Source organism: Monodelphis domestica, chromosome 3, assembly GCF_027887165.1.
Source record: "Monodelphis domestica isolate mMonDom1 chromosome 3, mMonDom1.pri, whole genome shotgun sequence".
NCBI lineage: Eukaryota > Metazoa > Chordata > Mammalia > Didelphimorphia > Didelphidae > Monodelphis > Monodelphis domestica.
Window position 1 is genome coordinate 66,346,424 of NC_077229.1, and position 20,151 is coordinate 66,366,574.

At 40.5% G+C, this 20,151-nt stretch overlaps 1 protein-coding gene across 3 annotated transcripts in view; it reads right to left on the bottom strand.

Annotated features, from left to right (window-relative positions):
* Positions 1-1,008: 1,008 nt before the first annotated feature.
* LOC103104463 (mucin-16-like) overlaps positions 1,009-20,151 on the bottom strand; it is a 34,114-nt gene continuing 14,971 nt past the window's right edge. The window contains exons 4-19 of one of the 3 annotated variants that reach the window (XM_056820617.1): positions 19,061-19,233; positions 18,338-18,373; positions 14,810-14,934; positions 14,623-14,690; positions 11,415-11,587; positions 11,157-11,189; positions 10,796-10,861; positions 10,177-10,304; positions 10,014-10,081; positions 8,139-8,305; positions 7,183-7,221; positions 5,800-5,924; positions 5,633-5,700; positions 5,108-5,280; positions 1,673-4,156; positions 1,009-1,343 (exon numbers count right to left, since the gene is read on the bottom strand). In XM_056820617.1, the coding sequence (XP_056676595.1) occupies positions 4,044-4,156; positions 5,108-5,280; positions 5,633-5,700; positions 5,800-5,924; positions 7,183-7,221; positions 8,139-8,305; positions 10,014-10,081; positions 10,177-10,304; positions 10,796-10,861; positions 11,157-11,189; positions 11,415-11,587; positions 14,623-14,690; positions 14,810-14,934; positions 18,338-18,373; positions 19,061-19,233 (1,555 nt within the window). In that variant the 3' untranslated portion in view covers positions 1,009-1,343; positions 1,673-4,043. The remainder of the gene's footprint in view (positions 1,344-1,672; positions 4,157-5,107; positions 5,281-5,632; positions 5,701-5,799; positions 5,925-7,182; positions 7,222-8,138; positions 8,306-10,013; positions 10,082-10,176; positions 10,305-10,795; positions 10,862-11,156; positions 11,190-11,414; positions 11,588-14,622; positions 14,691-14,809; positions 14,935-18,337; positions 18,374-19,060; positions 19,234-20,151) is intronic. The other 2 variants (XM_056820618.1, XM_056820619.1) reach the window with 2 other exon arrangements.

Here is a 20,151-nt window from a genome sequence, read left to right on the forward strand (position 1 = left end):
ATAAAGAAATCAAAACTATTAACAAGCACATGAAGAAGTATTCTAAATCTCTTATAATCAGAGAGATGCAAATTAAAACAACTCTGAGGTATCACCTCACACCTAGCAGATTGGCTAACATGACAGCAAAGGAACGTAATGAATGCTAGAGGGGATGTGACAAAGTAGGGACATTAATCCATTGCTGGTGGAGTTGTGAACAGATCCAACCATTCTGGAGGGCAATTTGGAACTATGCCCAAAGGGCGACAAAAGAATATCTACCCTTTCATCCAGCCATAGCACTGCTGGGTCTGTACCCCAAAGAGATAATGGACAAAAACACTTGTACAAAAATATTCAAAGCTGCACTCTTTGTGGTGGCCAAAAACGGGAAAACGAGGAGATTCCCATCAATTGGGGAATGGCTGAGCAAATTGTGGTATATGTTGGTGATGAAATACTATTGTGCTAAAAGGAATAATAAAGTGGAGGAGTTCCATGGAGACTGGAACAACCTCCAGGAAGTGATGCAGAGCAAGAGGAGCAGAACCAGGAGAACATTGTACACAGAGACTAATACACTGTGGTATAATCGAACGTAATGGACTTCTCCATTAGTGGTGGTGTAATGTCCCTGAACAATTTGCATGGATCTAGGAGAAAAAAAAAAACACCATAAGCAGAGGATAAATTGTGGGAGTAGAAACACCGAGGAAAAGCAACTGCCTGAATACAGAGGTTGAGGGGACATGACAGAGGAGAGACTCTAAATGAACACTCTAATGCAAATATTATCAACATAGCAATGGGTTCAAATCAAGAAAACATGTAATGCCCAGTGGATTTATGCGTCGGCTATGGGGGGTGGGGTGGAGGAAAAGAAAATGATCTATGTCTTTAATGAATAATGCTTGGAAATGATCAAATAAAATATTTAAAAAAAAAGAATAGGAAACAGATGTCTCTGTTTTTGCACCTAAAATACAATAACCCAGAAAATCCCAAATGAAAGAAAATACAGGAAAGTAGATAGGGGCATGGTTTATTTTCTGTGTTTGGTGTAATAAAAGGGTATTGAGAAATAATGATTCTTTGAGAGAACATTAAGGTCAGAATCAGAATGGAAATTTAGCAGGAGGAGGGGAAAGTAGCATGAGGATAGAGGAAAGAGCTTGGGATTCTGTTGTGCTCCTCATCATTGAGTAGACTGTCTCTTTCAAGGGAGGAGGAAAAGCCCAGCTTAGTGAAATGCTCTTTTTGCATCCCAGTAAACCTTCTCTTGGTCTCTGAATGAGCTTCTAACATTTCTCTTGTGTGTGTACAGGCAACTCACTCCAGTTTCTGAGCCATTCTTCAAAGGTCTGGAAAAAAAAATGTTGATGGTGACACAGAAACATAGCAAGAATAATGACAGGAACCCCAGATACAAAGACATAGAAACTGAATAGCCTTCAGGCTGTGGGAAAGGCCTTTGGTTTGCCTGAAGTATGCCTGAATTGCTTCCATCATGTCTATAAATGAGAGCTTAGTTTAAACCAAGATCCCCATTGGATTGAATATTTATCTTAGAAAATTTCTTCTAAACCATACCCCCAAAACAGGAATGAATTTCCTGAGAATACAAGGGTAAGGGGAGATTCACAACAAAGCAGACTTTTTGGGGTATGAGGAAGGGATTGGGCAGACTCACTGCTGCAGGGTTCTTTTGGTGAAGTTGAACTTGTCAGATCCAGAAAGATGTATATCTTCTGTGTACAGCACCTCGGGAATGGTGGTGAAAGACTGGAAGCTTAAGCTGGCAGCTGTGGCCAAAAAGGGAGAGGAATACCAATACTTCAATCCTGGATATCCAGTCAGCACACCCACTAACACCCTGTGTTTGATTGTTCTTTCAGCATTCCATTCCCTCTCCACCTACCCCAGCCCTAGAATGAAAACCTCACATCCTAGACCTGCTGATGCATCCCATAAAGCAGCCTTGCCCAGTCTTCCAATTTCCCCCTTGCTCTATGTCTCTTGAGCTCTAATCCCAGAGTAAAGCATGGCACAATTTCCAGGATATAACCCAGAGATCCAGTCAGTCTATGACTGACAGAAATACTTCCAACCTGTGAATCCTCATCTTTATCCTCCTCCTCCTCCTCTGTTCCATAGCGCTGAGGTGAGCTTGTGACTTGCCAGTATCCTTGATCTCTATCATGCTCCCTTAAGTAAAGATCTAGCCATGTCATGCACTTATTCAGTTAGCTCCAGTGGTTCTCTATCACCTCTAGAATCAAATAGAAGACATTCTGGAGCAAGATGGGCTCTCAAAGTCTATCAAGTCCAACACCCTCATGTTATAGAAGAGGAAATGAAGACCTAGAGAGTTCCCATGACTTGCCTAAGGCCACAGTGGTCATAAATGTCAGAGGCAGGATTTGATCACAGATTTGCTGACTCCAGAATCATTTTTGCACCCTTAGCAACTTGGCCCTAAACTACCACCTTTTGCCTTGTGATGCCCTATTCTCCTTCCCACACCCTATGGTCTGGCCAAACAAGACTCTCTCTGTTCCTCACATAGGGTACTATATTTCTCATCTCCATTCTTTTTCATTGACCCCAACTCATGCCTAGAATGCACTGCTCCTCACCTCTTCAATAGAATCACTCTTTCTTCCTTCAAGACCACCTTGCAAGGGATTCCTTTCTGATTATTACCAACTGCTAACACTCTTCCATCAAACTTGAATTGACTTTTGAATTTGGACTACATAAGTGTGTGTATCATACACACCCATCAATGCTCATATAGATGTCATCCCTCACAATAAAATGTGAATGCTTTTAGAGAAAGGATTGCTTCCTTTCATTTTGACTCTACACCCCCATCACCTGACAGAGTAGCTGATACATAGTTGGAGCTTAACACATGTTTGTTGAGTAATTTACTGACTTTGAAGACAGTTTATCTTGTCATCTCCATCCAATTTATAGTAAAAGAAGAGGAAATATTAGAGCAAAAGGCCATGGCTCTGAGGCAAGAGGGTCTAGAAAGATCTAGAGTCCCCTTTCCTTAACTGGAGTCTTTTCTTCACAGAATCACCAAAATGTACAATTTCAAAGCTGTAAGGCTGCTCAAAACACATGTGGCTGAAGAACATCCTAGAAAAGTGGTCATTTAACATCCATTAAAAGGCTTCCTGCTGTGTCCGAAGGCTTTCTCACTGCTTCCCCAAAGCTGCGAAGGCCACTTCTTGGATTCCTTCCTCATCACTTCTGAAGGATGTCATTCAGGATCAGGGGCTTGGATAATAAGGTCTTTGACTAGCTCACACAGTCACATTGGGGCCTAACTCCAGTTGTCAAATAGGGGAATGAACCCAGGATTCAAATGAGTATGAACATACTTATTAACACTGCGTAGGACTGGACTTCATTCATTATAACCCGGAATCCAAAAAGTGGACAACATGGGAGAGTGAGCCCAACATGGCAAAAGAGAAAAATAAAGTTCGGGGTGAATGACCCAATGAAGCAGAATCCCATTTGTTGGACCTGGTCACTTGGGAGACAGATCTGTTCTGTGGAGGAGAGACCTCTCTGAAATGCTATGAGAGAATAGGAAGCTTTCAGCATGGGAAAAAGAGAATGAGACAAAGAGACACTAAGTGTATGAAACAATCCACTCTTTCTGCTCCGATCTTTAGGAAACTACATGCTCTCCTTATTCTCCTGGCTTAATAGGAAGGTTAGGGTCATAAATATAGAGCTGAGATAGACCTCAGTGGCTGTTTAATACAATTCCTTCCTTCTCCAGATGAGGAAAACTGGGGCTCAAAGAGAATGAGAGGCTTGAAATTAAGGACAGCAGAGTAAATTGGGTGCTGGATTTGGGAGTTTGGAAGACCTGAGTATGAACTTTGCCTCCTGTACTTGCTAGCTGAAATTAATGTCTCTCGGTCTCAGTTTCCTCATATGGAAAATTCAGAAATCAATAACACCCACCTCCCAGGGTTTTATTGAGAATCAAATGAAATAACATATTAAATAATATATGAATGGTATTATTGTCATTATCACCAGGAAATCCAATCAGTCTTGAAGGTGAAAGGTAAAATGAAGTAACTATTCCCTTTCCAATAGAGACACTCACGCATTTTGGTGGGGGCCATGGCCAAATGATTGTAATCTACAGAGAAAGAGAAAGAGATGCACCATGTGAGGAAAGACAAAAATCTGAGGAGAGAAATCTGGGGCCATTAGGATTAGGCAATCAGGTAGTAAAACTATCAGGGCTGGTGCTAGAAGGAAGAAGAAAGGGTCCAGATCAGGAGTCTGTTGCACTTCAAGCAGAACATAAATTTCTACTCCAGCAAAGGTCTCCTTGATTGCTTCATTTCCAGATATGGGATGGCTCATTATATCTCAGGGAAAAGATAACTTCTTCCCAGGAAGAAGCATGGAAAAGTCTGGATCATAACATCATTGAAAACTAGGTAAGCAAAAACAAAGAAATATGGGTCTAAGAACAGAGAGTGGATAGGGGAAAGATGGCTGAGCCAAATGAAATTAGGAAATAAAACAAAGAAGTTAATTTGTAGGCGTGGTCTACTTACCAGTGAAGGAACATTTATGGAACTATTACTATATGCAATGGTGTTGGGCTAGGTCACTAAGTACTCCAATGGAAATTGATGCTTAAAATACTGAACTACGGGGTGGACAACAGGCCGTCCCTTAGGTCAGTCTCTCCCTTCCCTTTTTCAGAGAATGATATGAATCATATTGGGAGAAAGATAAACTATTTCCTCTGCCAGGGCAGGGGAAGATAGAGAAGTCAAGTTGCCGAGAGAGAGAGAGAGAGAGAGAGAGAGAGAGAGAGAGAGAGAGAGAGAGAGAGAGAGAGAGAGAGAGAGAAGGAAAAAGAGGGAGAGAGAGGGAGGGAGGGAGGGAGGGGGAGGGAGAGAATACACTTGCTGAGTCAGGGTTGTTCCTCTTATTTCATTAGGTACCCTGCTTCTGTAGTGGGTTTATATTATAGTGGGGAGAGGAAGAGACAGAGAAAATTTTGGGCAGGATGGCTATTTCCTGAAAATGAAGGAGATGTCTCAAGACGCATATCCTGAATGGGGATACTTACCATTGAGGTAGAGGCTATCCTTCTCTAATGTGTAGGGGCCCAGCCTGGTGATGCTCCAGGTCAGATAGCTCAACTCGCAGTAAATTTTTTCTCTATCTAGGACAGGGCTGGAAGGATCTCTCCGATGGATGCAAGTGAAATGAACTAGGGTTGCTCTTCCCTCCTTCATAGGCCTGGGAAAGGAGAAAAAGGGTCACTGGAAACCTTTTGAAAGAGGGTCTGAGAAGCTTGGTAACAACTTCTGAAATATGGACAGCCACCCCCATGAAGCCAGTAGCAAACACTGAAATGGTAATGATGGTGAAATGGGGCAACAGCCATAGGTCTCACTGGATCTACTTTAGAGAATTTGGGGGGAACTGCCAAAATTTCAAGTCTGAATTCATTATATCGATAAGGGGATGTGGATAAATTCATTTAAGGCCTGGAAAGTCTGCCTGTCCACTAAAGGCTGAGGTCATCTTTCTAGAGGCCACCAATGTATACATGCTTGAGGGCAAGGCCAGTGACTCCCAGAGCTCTCACCTCAGTAAGGTCAATTTGCTTGCAAAATCCTGAGAGCCAAGGCTGCTCTTTTCAAACAAGGAACTGAGCTAGAAAGGAGAGAAGGAAATGGGACTTGTAGATCAACTCCCAATACCCAGGCTAAAGAAGGCAGCTGAGTAAAAGGATGGGAGAGGATCATGTCTTACCAGGCGCTGCAGCACTCTCTCAGTGGAGATGAATATGCTGGAGCCCCTTTCCCCCATGTCTGCTGTGTACCTCATGTTGGTGATGGTGAACTTCAGTGTGAAAGGCTCAAAGTTGGGACCTCCAGCTGCAAAAAAGAGGAGAGAGCTCTGTCTGAGATGTTGCCTGTGCATCATTCAACACATTCAGCAACCACCATTAGGTGTTGTCCTTCGGGAGAAAATGAAGTTTTCGGGCCCTCTTAACACATCCATGAGGGAACCACAAATCTCCAAGACTTTGCACACCCTTTCTAGTCTCCCAGCATCATGACCAAACACAGACTACTGTATAGGAAGGACAATTATCTCCCATGCCTGAGCTTCAGATGTGTAATCCAAAAGGATAATATCTGTAAAGTACTTTGAGAACCTTAAAATCCTAGATAGACAATGATGATGATGATGAGCATCACCATCATTAAGGACACCTAGCTGAAACTCCAATTTCTTCTTCAAAGGAAAACTGAGCAGAATCTGTTCACTAATGAATCCTTCATGAAATCTCTAGCCATAAATCAGAGGAATATCTCTTGCAATGCAATGCAGAAGAAAGAATATTGGATTTGGAGAAAGGAGATCTGGGTTCCAAACCCAGCCATCCTGCTTCCTACCTATATGACCTTGAGTCTCTGTTCCTTTCTGGACATTAGTGTCCTCAACTGTCAAATGAGACCAGGAATTGGACTAGATGATCTGAAAGTCTCCTACCAGCTCTAAATCTGTGATATGAACATCTCTTATCTCTGTCTGACAGTTAAGGGCAGCAAGAGTTTCCAAAGAATGAATGAAAACAGAGGCAGACCATACCTGTGGAAATTGGCAGTGGAGGGGGGCAGCTGGGTGGCTCAGTAAATTGAGAGCCCCGTCTAAAGACAAGAGGTCCTAGGTTCAAATCAGGTCTCGGACACTTCCTAGCATTGTGACCTTGGGCTAATCACTTAACCTTCATTGCCTAGCCTTTACTACTTAGTGATAATACATAGTATTGGTTCTAAGACAGAAGCTAAAAGTTAAAAAAAAAAGGAAAAAGAAATTGACAGTGGAGTTGGAGTCAGAGTTGTTAGTGCCACAGCTCAAGAGAAATCGGATATTTAACAATTGTGGACCAAATACCCATGTGACATGGAAGGTTTGAGTGTATAAGACACAGGTAAAACTGACACCCCATTGGGGCTTGGCCACTGAGTCAACTGGGAAAGACTGAAGTATAGGAGTCAGAAGACATGATGTCTTCCTCTCTCTTTTACACTGCTGGTTCATCCTCTTCTTCCTAGAATGCTATCAGAACAGGGTCAGGACAGACAAGTGGTGTTCTTTGTTTGTTCCCAGAATGAAAATACTCACCACTTGTGGAGGAGGAAAGATTCATCTGATAGCTGTATCCTGCAGAGAGAGAGAGAGAGAGGGAGGGAGGGAGAGAACAGCCTTGAATGCAAGGAACTGAGATTTCAAGAAAGGATCAAAGAGAATAAGAGAGACCATCTGAAGCCCAATAATTTGGAAAAATATGGGTCACTGGCTAAGAGAGATGATTCACAAAGTACTGATATTCCTTATTTTTCCAATTGTGGTTCCAATATATTATAGGATTGGCATAAGAAATTAAGAGGGGATTTGGGGGAGTATTGTGGAAGCTGCAGATAGCACAAGAAGGTAAGCAGATGACACAGAAAAAGTCAAGAAACTCATAAACACATAAAATATATTATATATTGTATAATATCAATATTTTATCTTTTAATGTTTCAATATACACAATTTATATTTTAATGTTAAAATACATCAAAAGTTAAAAATTTGTGAAAAGTATGAGGAAGGCAGTAGATGAAACACAAAGGCTGAAAATGTAGGGATATATTTTCACTACTTTTCATTTTCATTAATTAATTTTCCATGAATACAGATAAGGCCACGTAAACACCATATAAAAGAAAAAGGGGAAATCGGACATCTTCTCTGGTACAAACAGAGGACCAAAAATTTTGCACAGATTTTTCAGATCACAGCGTGTTGTGCCTCTAACCACTGCAATGTGAAAGGGATTCCTGGAGTTTCTAGGTCAGGAGGCTATCCACCCACCGAGGGTCCTATTTCTGGGGTCTGATACCGGCTCCCCCTCACACTCTAAACACCTCATAGGAAAACACTTTCTATCAGACCAGGTAAAACCATAGAGGCAAAGCTGCACCCTCAGAGGCATAGAAAGTTTTTTCAATAGGTGAGGGCTTAACAGGAATGGAAGGAAGCAAGCGAGGGAGGTCAAGGAGCTGCGTATGTCCTGGTCAGAGCTGGCTACTCACCATCGAGATAGAGGCTCTTATTGTCCAGGGTATAGGCACCCAGCCTGGTGATACCTTGGGTCTGATTGCTCAGCTCCCAGTAAATTTTCTTCCTGTCCAGGCTAGGGGTGGCGGGAGTTTTCCAGTGGCCACACAGGAATTCGGTTGCTGTCCCATTCTGTACGGGCCTGGGAAAGGACACATTGGAGGTAACTGTGAAGGATCTAGCAAACGTAGGCATGCCAAAGACAGCTGCAGTGAGAAGGCACCATGAATGCTCTGCAAAGTCATCCATTTCTTTGTAGAGTTCTAGCTTATTGTCAAAAAAGTGGGAGGCCAGACATGCCATTTTATTGATCTCAGGAGCTGGAGCAGAGGAGGGGGCAGATTTGTCTTGACTAATACAGAGCAGCATCTTCTCTGAAACGTATAGCCTCACACTACCATTACTGTGGACTATAAAATGATTTGCCCAGGATCATATAACCAGTAGGTCACCCAGGTGGGAATCAAACCCTGCTCTTCATGTCTCTTTTTTCAAAAGCCCTTTTCTTCTCTCTTAGAATTGCTACTTAGAATTAGAAGTGGTACTTAAATAAAGTGCCACTTCCAAGGCAGAATAGAGACAAGGGCTAAGAAACTGGGGTGAAGTGACTTGCCCAGGGTCATACAGCTGGGAAGTTGAGGGCCAGATTTGAACCTCCCATCTCTGGACCTGGCTTTCCAAAGCTACCCATGGTCTCTTGACCCTTGAGGCCTGTTCTCTAACCCACTATACCATGCTGCCTCTGAAAGCTTAACAGTGAATGAGATCTACACTGCAACTATTTACATTTAAATTATCTTTTCAACACATTATACAACTTTTCAATCACTTCTTCTAAAGAGTCCTACACCAGGATTCTGTGTCAGCTTTGTGACCCTGGGCAAGTCACTTAACTCCAGTTGCAGAGTCCTTACCAAAATCTTCTGATTTGCAACCAATATTTAGTAGTCATTCCAAGACAGAAAGGAAAGGGGATTTTTGGTTGTTAGTAGCTTTCTCTCCTCTCTGGTAATAAATGAAAATTCCTTAGCCTGACCTTTAAAATCCATGACGAGCTGGCTTCCCTTGCCAAACTGGTGTTCATATTATACACTTGACATTCTAATCAAATTAGGCAATTAACTGTTCTTGCATCTCAGAATTCATTCCCCTTTCTTCAGGATTTTGCTTACAATGACCATTCCTCATGGGATATTTTTGCTGTTGTTGTTCAGTTGTTTCAGTCATGTCTGACTCTTCATGATGCCATCTGAGTCCTTCTTGTAAAAGATGCTGGAATGGTTTGCCATTTCCTTTTCCAGCTCATTTTATATATTTATATATGGGGAGATTGAGACACAGGAGTTAAGTGACTTGTCCAAGGTCACATACCTTGAAAGGTCTGAGGACAGATTTGAACTTGTCATCTACCTGATGCCTGGTCTGGCATTCCATCCACCACTGTACCAACTAGCTGCCTCTTGAAATACTTTGTTTCCTTCAAGTAAGTGAATTCAAATGCCACCAAGGGAAAACCTTTACCAGATCTCCCAGTCATCAGTGTTCTCTCCCTCCTCAGACTCCCATGTGTACACATTGTACCTCCTTTATCCCAACAGAACATAAACTCCTCGATGTCAGAGAGTGTTTTCTTTTTCTATTTCCAGTACCTAGCAGTCTACTTAGCACCTGATGTGTAGCTGCTAAATGCTTCTTGAACTAAAGAGAGGTCAGATCGCCCCCTTATGATCAGCTATGTAAGCACTGTAGCCTTCTTGGCTTTGTGGGGAAGAAGTGGCCATGGGGCCAGTGCAGGCGAAAGGACTGCTCCACACATCTTCTGAGTCCCTGCCCACCTGGCCCCATCTCACCTCAGCATGGTCAGCCTGCATCCAGAATAGTCAGAGCCAAGGCTACTGTTTTCAAGCAAGGGGCTGAGCTATAAAGGAAAAGAGAGAATGAGTGAGCACCTGGACAGACAGGGGTTTCAGTCCCAGGGAGGAGCAAGGTAGGAGAGGAAATGGGAAATCTCACCAGGTGCTCTAGGACTCTTTCAGTGGCGTTGAACTTTTGGGAACCTGGCTGTCCCATGTCTGCTGTGCAGAGCAAGTTGGTGATTGTGAAGTTCAGGGTAAAAGACTCCAGGCTAAACCTGCCAGATGCTGTATGGGAAGGAGAGAAACCTTCATGGTTGAGAGTTGGGTATAGAGGATCATGGGATTGTCAGCTTAGATCTGGAATGGCACATCTAACCCCTTGATCTTACAGGTGAGGAAACTGAAGTCCAGGGAGGATTCAGGGATGTGCCCAAGGTCCCATAGCTAGTGTCAAAGGAGAAATTTCAAACTAGATCTTACAGATGGTTATTTTTTCTTTTTGACTTTTAGATGGATGCCCTATTCACTGAAACATTCTGACATCCATCAGCTTACCCAGGGACACCCAATGAAGGTTGGCTTATTCTTTACTGGAAGGAAAACACCAAACTGACTCCCAATGATGCATCTATAAGAAGAGCTCTTTCACTTCCCCACTCCCACCTCCACCACAATTTTGCTCTACAACTCCCACCTCCTCATCTTAGAGTCAGCTTCCCAAGGGACCAATTCAATTAAGACTACCCAAGAAACAGGTCAGAAATATGTGATGGTACCTGAGGAATTGGTCAGTAGTGAAGGAGCTGAGGAAATTCTTGAAGGGATTGTGGTCTGGATAGGAGCTGAAGGGTAGAGAATCAAGAATGAAAACCTTGGAAAAGCTATTTGAATGTCACAGAAAAATTATGTTTGAATATGGAATATGGGGGAAAGGATTCTTGCTGGGCTTGGTAAATAAGTAGTCCATGGAATGTGAGGATTAAAATTCTGAGGGACCACAGGCCATCCCTTGGGTCCTTCTATCCCTTCCCTTTCAAAAAAAAAAAACAGAGTAAATAGGATTGGTAGGAGTATCAATTGTTTCTTCTTCCAGGTCACAGGAAGATAGATAGAGACATGAAGTTGATGAATACTTACTAGAGGTGGAAGATTGTAAGTGATGGTTATAACCTAGAGAAAGCAAGAAATGAGAAGACAAACAGACAGTCAGAGACAGAGAGGGTTCTGATTTAATTGATTCACCTGGTTTCTTTGGGTCCCCTGTTTCTCTGCTGTGCTTACCTTACAGTGGGCAGAGGAAAATGGAGCAAGAATTTGGGCAGAATGTCTATTTTCCAAACAGGGACAAAATCAAGGAGAAGATTCAAGAGTCATGTCCTGAGTGGGCTTACTCACCATTGAGGTAGAGACTGTCCCTGTCGAGTGTATAGGGCCCCAGTCTAGTGATGCCCCCAGTCTGATTGCTGAATTCCCAGTAAACCCTCTCTCTATCCAGGAAGGGACCAGTGGAATCACTCTGATAGAGGCAGATGACACCTACTTCAGTCACTGTCAGATTCTTCAGAGGTCTGGAAAAAGATGCATTGATAGGATCCTTAAAATGATGGAGAATGATTCCATAGGAGACCACTGATGGCCCAGTGCATAAAGCTTTGGGATTAGAATCACAAAAACCTGAGTTCAAATTCAGCACACAGCACTTAATAACCAGGCAGATCTAGTGAGTCACTTAACATTTGATTAACTCAGTTTTCCCATCTGCAAAATGGGGATACTATTAGTACCTTTCTTACAGGGTGGTTGAAATTTGTTCAAATTTGATCAAATGAAAAACTTTTGATGAAAGTGTATAGCATTGTATGTGAATGTAGATGCTTATTCCCTCCCTCCTTTAGGCAATTCATATTTTTAGTTACTCATTGAGTGGGTGACTGGTGCTCTGTAAACTCAAGCTTGCAAATATGTGTTTCTGCTCATTTTGTACTAGCTGACATGTTCTAATTTTGGTTTTGGCTCACTAACCCTTTTTGTTAACCCTGCCCTATTTCTTTGGAATGAGGTCATCTAGCTGGATCTGCCTATCTACACTCAGAACTTCTGGTTCCCCTTAACCCATTCATTCATCAGTCCCTTGTAGTCATACTTCTGAAATGATCTGACATGGAAACACTGAAAACTGCTGTTTCCAAGACTAAAATCAATGGCATTTTCTTAGTCCTCTTCTCTCTGTCTCTGTCTCTGTCTCTCTGTCTTTCTCTCTGAATCTTAAAACTGCTCAGAGTCTACCTTAGAACATTTGGTTAAGGCTATTCCCTTATTGAAACAAATGGAGGTACTTGATCAGGAATGTATTGGGAATTTTAACATTACTCCACCCATACTTAGGCATACTTTAGGGGAAAATAAAGTTGTAAAATTCCTTACTGAACAATGAAAAGTCCTCAACTCATACTTAGAGTGAAGCTAAAACCTTAAGCTAGGTCTATTTTTAGATCTAATACAAAAGGGTGCTAAGTACCTATAAAGGTTAAATTAATCACTAAAAGGTCAAGCAACTCAAGAAAGGCAAGCTTAACAAAAGAGGTATGAAGTTTTAGTCTACCCAGAGAAGGTGATAATAAAATAAGATATGAATTAAGTATGGTCAATCCTGGGGAAAATGTCTACTGTGATTGGTAGATGTGAAAATTTAGGGGAGGTGACACAAGAGAAAACGTTCTTTAAAAGGAAGGAGCTCAAGGTGGAGTCTTTTTAGTTGGAGTTCACAGTAGTTGGAGTTTGGAGTTAGTTGGAGGAGCTGGGTCTCTGGACTGTAGTTTTGCTTGGGACAAATCTTGTGGTGAGTGATTAAAGACTGACTCATCTCTGTTAAGGCTCAGACCTAGGCCCTTCGGCCTAGGCCCTTCCTACTATTTCCTCTTACTCTGTCTCTCTCCCTTCCCTTAACTCCATAAAACCCAGCTGACTTGGGTATTTTCAAATTTGGGAATTTTTCCCATGGTGACCACTTATTTTTGATTATAATCAAGACACCAAAATTATCTTTACTGATTTGGCAATTCACAGTCTTGAAACCCAACTTTTTCACGGTCGCATCTCTCTGTCTCTCTCTGTGTCTCTCTCTCAGATGAAACCCAATTTTTTTTCATGTTTTGCCTCCCCTATACTTCTAGAGCTTCGAGCATGCTCTGTTTGGCACATAGTAAGTACTTGGGTGCTTTTTTAAAAAAAAATTGTTCATTAATTCTTAACTTTGTGCCATCAAGATCCATGTCTTTTTAAAAAACTCTGATTTCCCCCTTCCCTTAGTCATCTCAACACCCTATGGTGACTTCAAAATTTCCAATCACTTTACCTATTTTCTCTGCAGGTAGCTCTTTGTTAGTTCAAACAATGAATCCCACAACAAACATTTGTATGATGTAAATTTTCATTTCATGTTTCTGCTGGGCTGACACCAATTACCCTATTTTATAAATAGCTAGCTATATATGAAATAGGATAATTGGTACACTAGCATATTCTTGAATGATACAACTGCTTCATAGCATTCATTATTCACTTTTTGGAACCTAGATGTATAAAGTTAATTCCTATAAAGATAAATCCAAACCTAGTGCCTTTCTAGAGCTTTGGTCTCTCATTGACACTTGCTTGCCTTTCCTCATTTCCTCACTCAGTTGTTACCTATGTTCTGACATCAGATTGTTTTTATTTATTTATCATAGAGCTAGAGCTGGAAGGAACTTTCAAGCTAACCTAATCCAATACATTGACTTTACAGAGGAGGAATCCCAAGCCCAGCAGAGATGAAGTGACTTGCCCATAGTCACGCAGGCATCAGATGACAAGGGTTGGAATTTGAACCCAGATCCACTGATCCTAAATGCAGCAATTTACCTAGTATAAATGTAGTATTCCTACCATAGAATATAAGCTTCTTGGGAGGGAAAGGGACTCTTTTTCATTTTACATAGTCAGAACCTACTAAAGCACTAAAAGAATGCCTCTTGTAGCACCAACATCCAAGAACTGTTCTGAGAAACCAAATGAGATATTAATTATAAAGAAACTAAGCATAGCCCTTAGCAAATAGCAAACTCGATGTAAATGTTAGATAATATAATTTTTTATTATCACTTCCACCTACTGATCTATGACTGAAATGAACACATGAAAGTGTCTCCTTTTGGTCTGTTAAAATTAAATTTGATATAAAAATTTAAAACTACAAATAAATAAATGACTGTTGGCTGAATGAATTGAACAAGAAGATGAAAGGACAAGAATCAGATGTATGGCCTAAAATCTTACATGAGATTAAAAATCTGCCACGGAATCCCTTTGTGACCTTGATATAGTCCCAGCCTTTCTGGACCCAATTTTCTCATGTTGTGAGACAAGATTTTTTACTCAAGCTCACTCTGACTCTTAAATCCAATGGTCTGAGAATAGGAAATGAGATGAGTGTGACTGAATGGGTCAGCTATGAGTGGAACAGTGGATATCCTGACTTGGAAGAAGAATAAGAAGAGGCAGAAAGGGGTGGCTTTATTTAAGTAAGTCTACATAATTGGAGTCCATTAAGGATGCTGGGCCTCACCTTAGGAAAGTCAGTTTGCACCTGGAATAACTGGAACCAAGGCTGCTGTTCTCAAACAAAGGGCCAAGCTAGATAAGAGAAGAAAAGGGAAGTGAGCTAAGTATTGTCTAGAGGTAAAGGCATGAGGAGCAATGGAAGCTTCTTGAATAGAATAAACACTGCAAATCAAAGCAGTGGCAACCCTTACCATATTCTGAAGAATCTTTTCAGTGGACTTGAATTTGATGGAATCCTTCTGCCCCATGTCTTCTGTGTACAGCAGGTTGGTGATGGTGAAGTTCAGGGTGAAAGCCTCTAGACTGGGTCTCCAGGCTGGAGGGAGGCAGGAGGGTTGAAGGTGGGGGTGGAACACAAAGCACAAAAACTCAAAAGCCTGGGTCATGTATCCATAGTTCAACAGAGGCTAGATAGAATGTATGCCTTCCTCATTTCTGCTTCCTAGAACTTTTGGCTTCCTTCATTTCAAATGCCAGGCCACTTCCCTTACTTTTTAGTGTCCTTACCCAATTGCTTTGAACGTATTTTCTATATATTAGCAAATGGATACTTTGTTCCTTTCCCTCAAGAGAATAGAAAAATTCAAGGGCAGAATCTAGGTGATTTTTGCCTCTAGAGTTCCAGCACCGTGGACAGCTCCTGGCACAAACCTGGAGACAGATTCTGGCTGATTGATTTAATGCATACAAAGAACTTCAGAAGTTTGGGAAATACTTTCCTGGAAATGATCTGTGGAAGTAGGGGCAAACTGAGGCTCTGGGTGTTTGTGTGACACCTATGATCTAGGCCACACAGGAGGGAAATATCAGAACTAACAAAGGAACATTGGTTATCTAATGCTGATCTGACTCTGAGTCTCTCCTATATCTCAAACAATTACTAGCTGTTTGACCCTGGGGCAAGGCACTTCACCTCTGCCTCCATTTGCTCAATTGTAAAATGAGCATAATAATCGCACCTTCCTACCAGGGGGGAAAGCTCTTATTCTCCACTTCCAACCCCTTATTCCCCCAGTACCAACATTGCTTCTCAAGGTCAAGAAGAATAGATTACTCTAGACTTGGAAACTAGAAAAGTGGTCCCAAGATAGATACCAGATCAAATCAGAAGTTGAATGATAAGCACTTTTTTCATATCAATGACAGTATCTAGCACTTTCAGATTTACAAAGTACTTTACAAATTTTATCTCATTTTTAAATCAATCAACAAACATTTATTAAACGCCTACACTAAGCCAGGCATTGCTCTAGGTATTGAAGACAGGGAGACAAAAATAAAACATTACTTGACCTCAAAGAGTTTACATTCTATCAGAAGACTTTATACATTGAGTCCTCATGGACTTAGAAATTTGCCTTAGAAAAGGAAAGAACATACTTCACATGTTTAAATTTTAAAACCTTCTCTTTAGTTTGTTTGATTTTTCTGAACCCCCTACCTTCTGACTTAGAATCAGTAGAAAATATTGGTCGCAGAAGAGTGGCAAAGGCTAGCCAACTGGGGTTAAGTAATTTGCCCAGTGAAGCCCAGAGTCACACAACTAGAAAGTATCTGCAGTCAAATTTGAACACAGGATCACCTATCTCCAATCTGGCCCTCTATCCATGGAGTCACATAGCTGTCCCCCTTCTCTAGCTTTTAAAGCCCTCCACAAGTACTATCCCACTCCAGAGAGAGGCCTGTTGAATTCTGAGTGCAGACTGAAGCAGATATTTTATGTTTCTTTTTTATGCTTGAATGCTGAATATAATAATATAATGTTGAAATATATTTTGCATGACTTCATATGGATAATGGGTATCACATTTTTTATCTTTTCAATGGGCAAATAGAGAATTTAGAGTAGAATATAATTTTTTAAAAGAAACCTCTGCCTACTTTCCGTTCTTCAATTTCTTTTCTTCTCTTAATAAAAAGCTAACATTTCTAGTACTACGTTGAATAGTAATGATGATAATGGGCATCCTTGCTTCAGTCTTAATCTTCTTGGAAAGCCTTCTAACTTATCTCCATCATAGATGATCCTTGCTGATGGCTTTAGGTAGATATTACTTTTAATTTTGGGGAAATGCCCATTAATTCCTATGCTTTCCAGTGTTTTTTAATAGGATCGAGTTTTGCATTTTGTCTCATTATCTATTGAGATAATCCTGTGACTTTTGTTACTTTTGTTATTGATATAGTCAATTATACTGATAGTTTTCCTAATTTTTAAGCAACCTTGCATTCCTGGCATAAATTCTATCTGGCCATAGTGAATGATCCTTGTGTTATATTGGTGTAGTCTCTTTGCTAGTATATATTTGATTTAAAATTTTACCTCAATATTCATATTAAGGAAATTAATTTGTACTTTACATTCTCTATATTTCATCTTCCGGACTTAGGAATGAGCACCATATTTTTGTCATAAAAAGTATTCATTAAGATTCCTTCTTTGCCTAATTTGCCAAATACTTTACACAATATTGGGATTTATTACTCTTTAAATGTTTTAAGAGAATTCCCTTGTCAATTCATCTAACCCTGGGTTTTTTTTTCCTAAAAGACTTCTTTGATGGTTTGTTCAATTTATTTTTTCCAAGATGGTGTCATTTAAATATTCTATTTCATTCATTTGTTAATCTCAGCAATTTACATTTTTGTAAATATTCATTAATCCAACTAGATTGTAACTTTTCTCATATAATTGGGTAAAACAACTCCTATAATTGCCTTAATTCCCTCTGTATTAGTGGTAGATTCACTCATTTTAGATTTGATACTGATCATTTAATTTAGTACTTTTGCTTTTTAAATAAAATTAGCCAATGCTCTATTTTATTCAGTTTCTCATAAAACCAGTATATCTATACTTGGAAAGCCCTCATTTCTCCCTTTCACTTCAGAGGACCCCTATTCTTCTCTCAAGATGCAGCTCCACCTACTACCCCCTACATTAAACCATTCCTGACTGCCCTCTCAGTATATAAACTCTTTGTCACTAACTACATGGTAGTTATATTTATTCTTTGTTTTTATTCTACCTAGATTTATCTCTGGAATAGCTGTCACTCTTGTTGGAATGCAGGGTCCATGTGAGAAGAGATCATTACATTCATTGTTAGACCTAACACCTAGGAGTGCATCTTTCCTGACTTCTCCCATTTCCTGCTTTATCTTCTTGGGTCCTTTAGTCTTAATTAAACCTTGCCAGGAGAGGAAGTAAACCATCACTCATTTCCTACCTATAATGCCAGAGGATAATGATGCCTAAGCAAGATATAGGTTTGGATAGAGTGCAATTATTGAAGGAGGGAAAAAGAAAAAAATTTTTAATGAAAACCATTCACCAACATTGCTGAATGAAGGCTATAGAGGAGTGGGCACAAGTCTCCCTGTAATGTTGAGAGATCACTTCTGTGTACCAGGGTTACAAAGACCACAAGGTTTGACTCTAAATACAGATCAAGAAGGTGATAGGGGTTTTCCAAGTCCCATTGGGTATTTTCCCCTTTTTGATCAATTTAAATACGCTTTTAATTAAAAAGAAAAAAACATAGGCAAATAAGTAAAGAAAATCTATACATTGGCCATATCTTACAGAATACCTCATTCTGAACCCCCAACCCACTTTTTCTCCTCTGCCCTACCATACCCCCCCTTCTCCAAAAAGTAAAGAAAATTTTCATTGCAATCTCCCATTAAATAAAGTAATTAAGAAATTAAAAACTTACTGTTTGTGGTGGTGGTTGGTATCTGATGGGTATACCCTGTAGTTGGGAAAGGGATAAGAAAAATAAGAGAAGGAAAAAAAAGAAATTTAGAGGGAAGGAGAGAAGGAGAGATGAATGGGGAGGGAAGCAAAGAAGAACTCAGGGAAACAGATGAAATGAGGTGAAAGGAGAATAGAGCATAATGGAAGAGAATAGGACAGAAGAAAAGTGATTATAAGAGAAGAGGGTAGATAGAGAAAAGAGAAGAGTGAGCAGAATGAGACAAAAGAGGAAGGAGAAAAAATAGTGATTGGTGTGGGGAGAGAGAGAAAGTGGGGTGAGGGAGAGACATAAATATTTGATATGGTAGCTCTATCTGGGAAAAAGCTGAAAGAAGGAATGGAGAGAGGTTCTGGGACCCATAGGGTTGGTAAAATGAAATATGTTTCATCATTCAAGGCACTTCCTTATTCAATAGGAAGGGATACATGGAGTAAATTTAGTTTAAGGAGCCTAAGCCTTAGCCTAAGCCTAAGCCACTTCTAATCTTTAGAAGTAACCACCCCCCGCCATGTCTTTATAGTTTGCCATAACTTTGAGAGCCAGTGCTCCCAGGAGGGGTAGAAAAAAAAACCCATGGAGACAAAGGTGGTCTAAAAGGAAAGGAGAATTTGGAGCAGGTTGGTCAATTTCTAGAAATAGAGCCACTCAGAGAAACAAAGGTGCATGTTCCAATTCACTCACCATCCACATAAAGGCTTTCCTTATGTAGAATGTAGGGTCCCAGCCTTGTTTTTCCATGGGTCTGTTCACTCAGCTCCCAGTAAATCTTCTCTCGGTCCAGGACAGGGGCGGAGGAATCTTCCTGATAAGCACATTCGACATCCACTGCTGTTGCTATCCTATTCTTCATAGACCTGGAAATTGAGGATTTAAACAAGAAGTATTAAACATGGCCCTCCCGATAGTGACTTGAACCAGACTAAAATGTAGTTCATAGTTCCTCTCTAATCTTAAACTGTTGATGATGAAATATATAAATTTGCATGGTTTTCTGAGTCAATATGTGGGGCACAAGGACTTTGATGTACAATTTAGTGACCTCTGTTTCCTTTTGAGTTTGACACCAATAGTTTAGTTAGTGAAATTTAGTTATTCAGAGAATATTTCATGAGAGAAGTGGCCTACTTTGAAAAAAAGGTTTGGAAAGAATTATAGATTTAGAGTTGAAAAGGACATGGAAGAGATCACAACTAACCTTCCCATTTTAAAGATGAAGAAATTGAGGCTAAAGGAAGTTATGTGACTTGCTGAGAATCATACCACTGGTAATTGTCTGAGAGAGAATTCTTAAATTAATTTTTATTTTAAAATATTTTTCACTGTTTCCATGCTTCATTTTATTTCCCTCCCTTCTTCAATCTCCCCTCCCAGAGCCAACAAGCCATTCCACTGCTTTGTACAAATTGTTGTCACTTGATGTACAAATTGTTATCACTTGATACCAATTTCCATGTTTTTCTTTGGCATTTCTACTTCCATAGTTCTTTTTCTCAATGTGGTTAGCATTCTTTCCCATAAGTCCTTCAAGAGTGTCCTGGATTCTTGAATTGCTACTAGTAGCAAAATCTATTACACTGAATTGTTCCACAATGGTTTACTTTCTGTATACAATGTTCTCTTGGCTCTGCTCATTTCACTCTGCATCAGTTCATTGAGTTTGAGAGAGAATTTGCACTCAGGTCTTCCTATTTGCAAGCCTAGCACTCTCATTGGACACAGTGGAATTGGCAGGGATGTGTGAATTCACTCATATCTATGTTTACAAGTGTGTA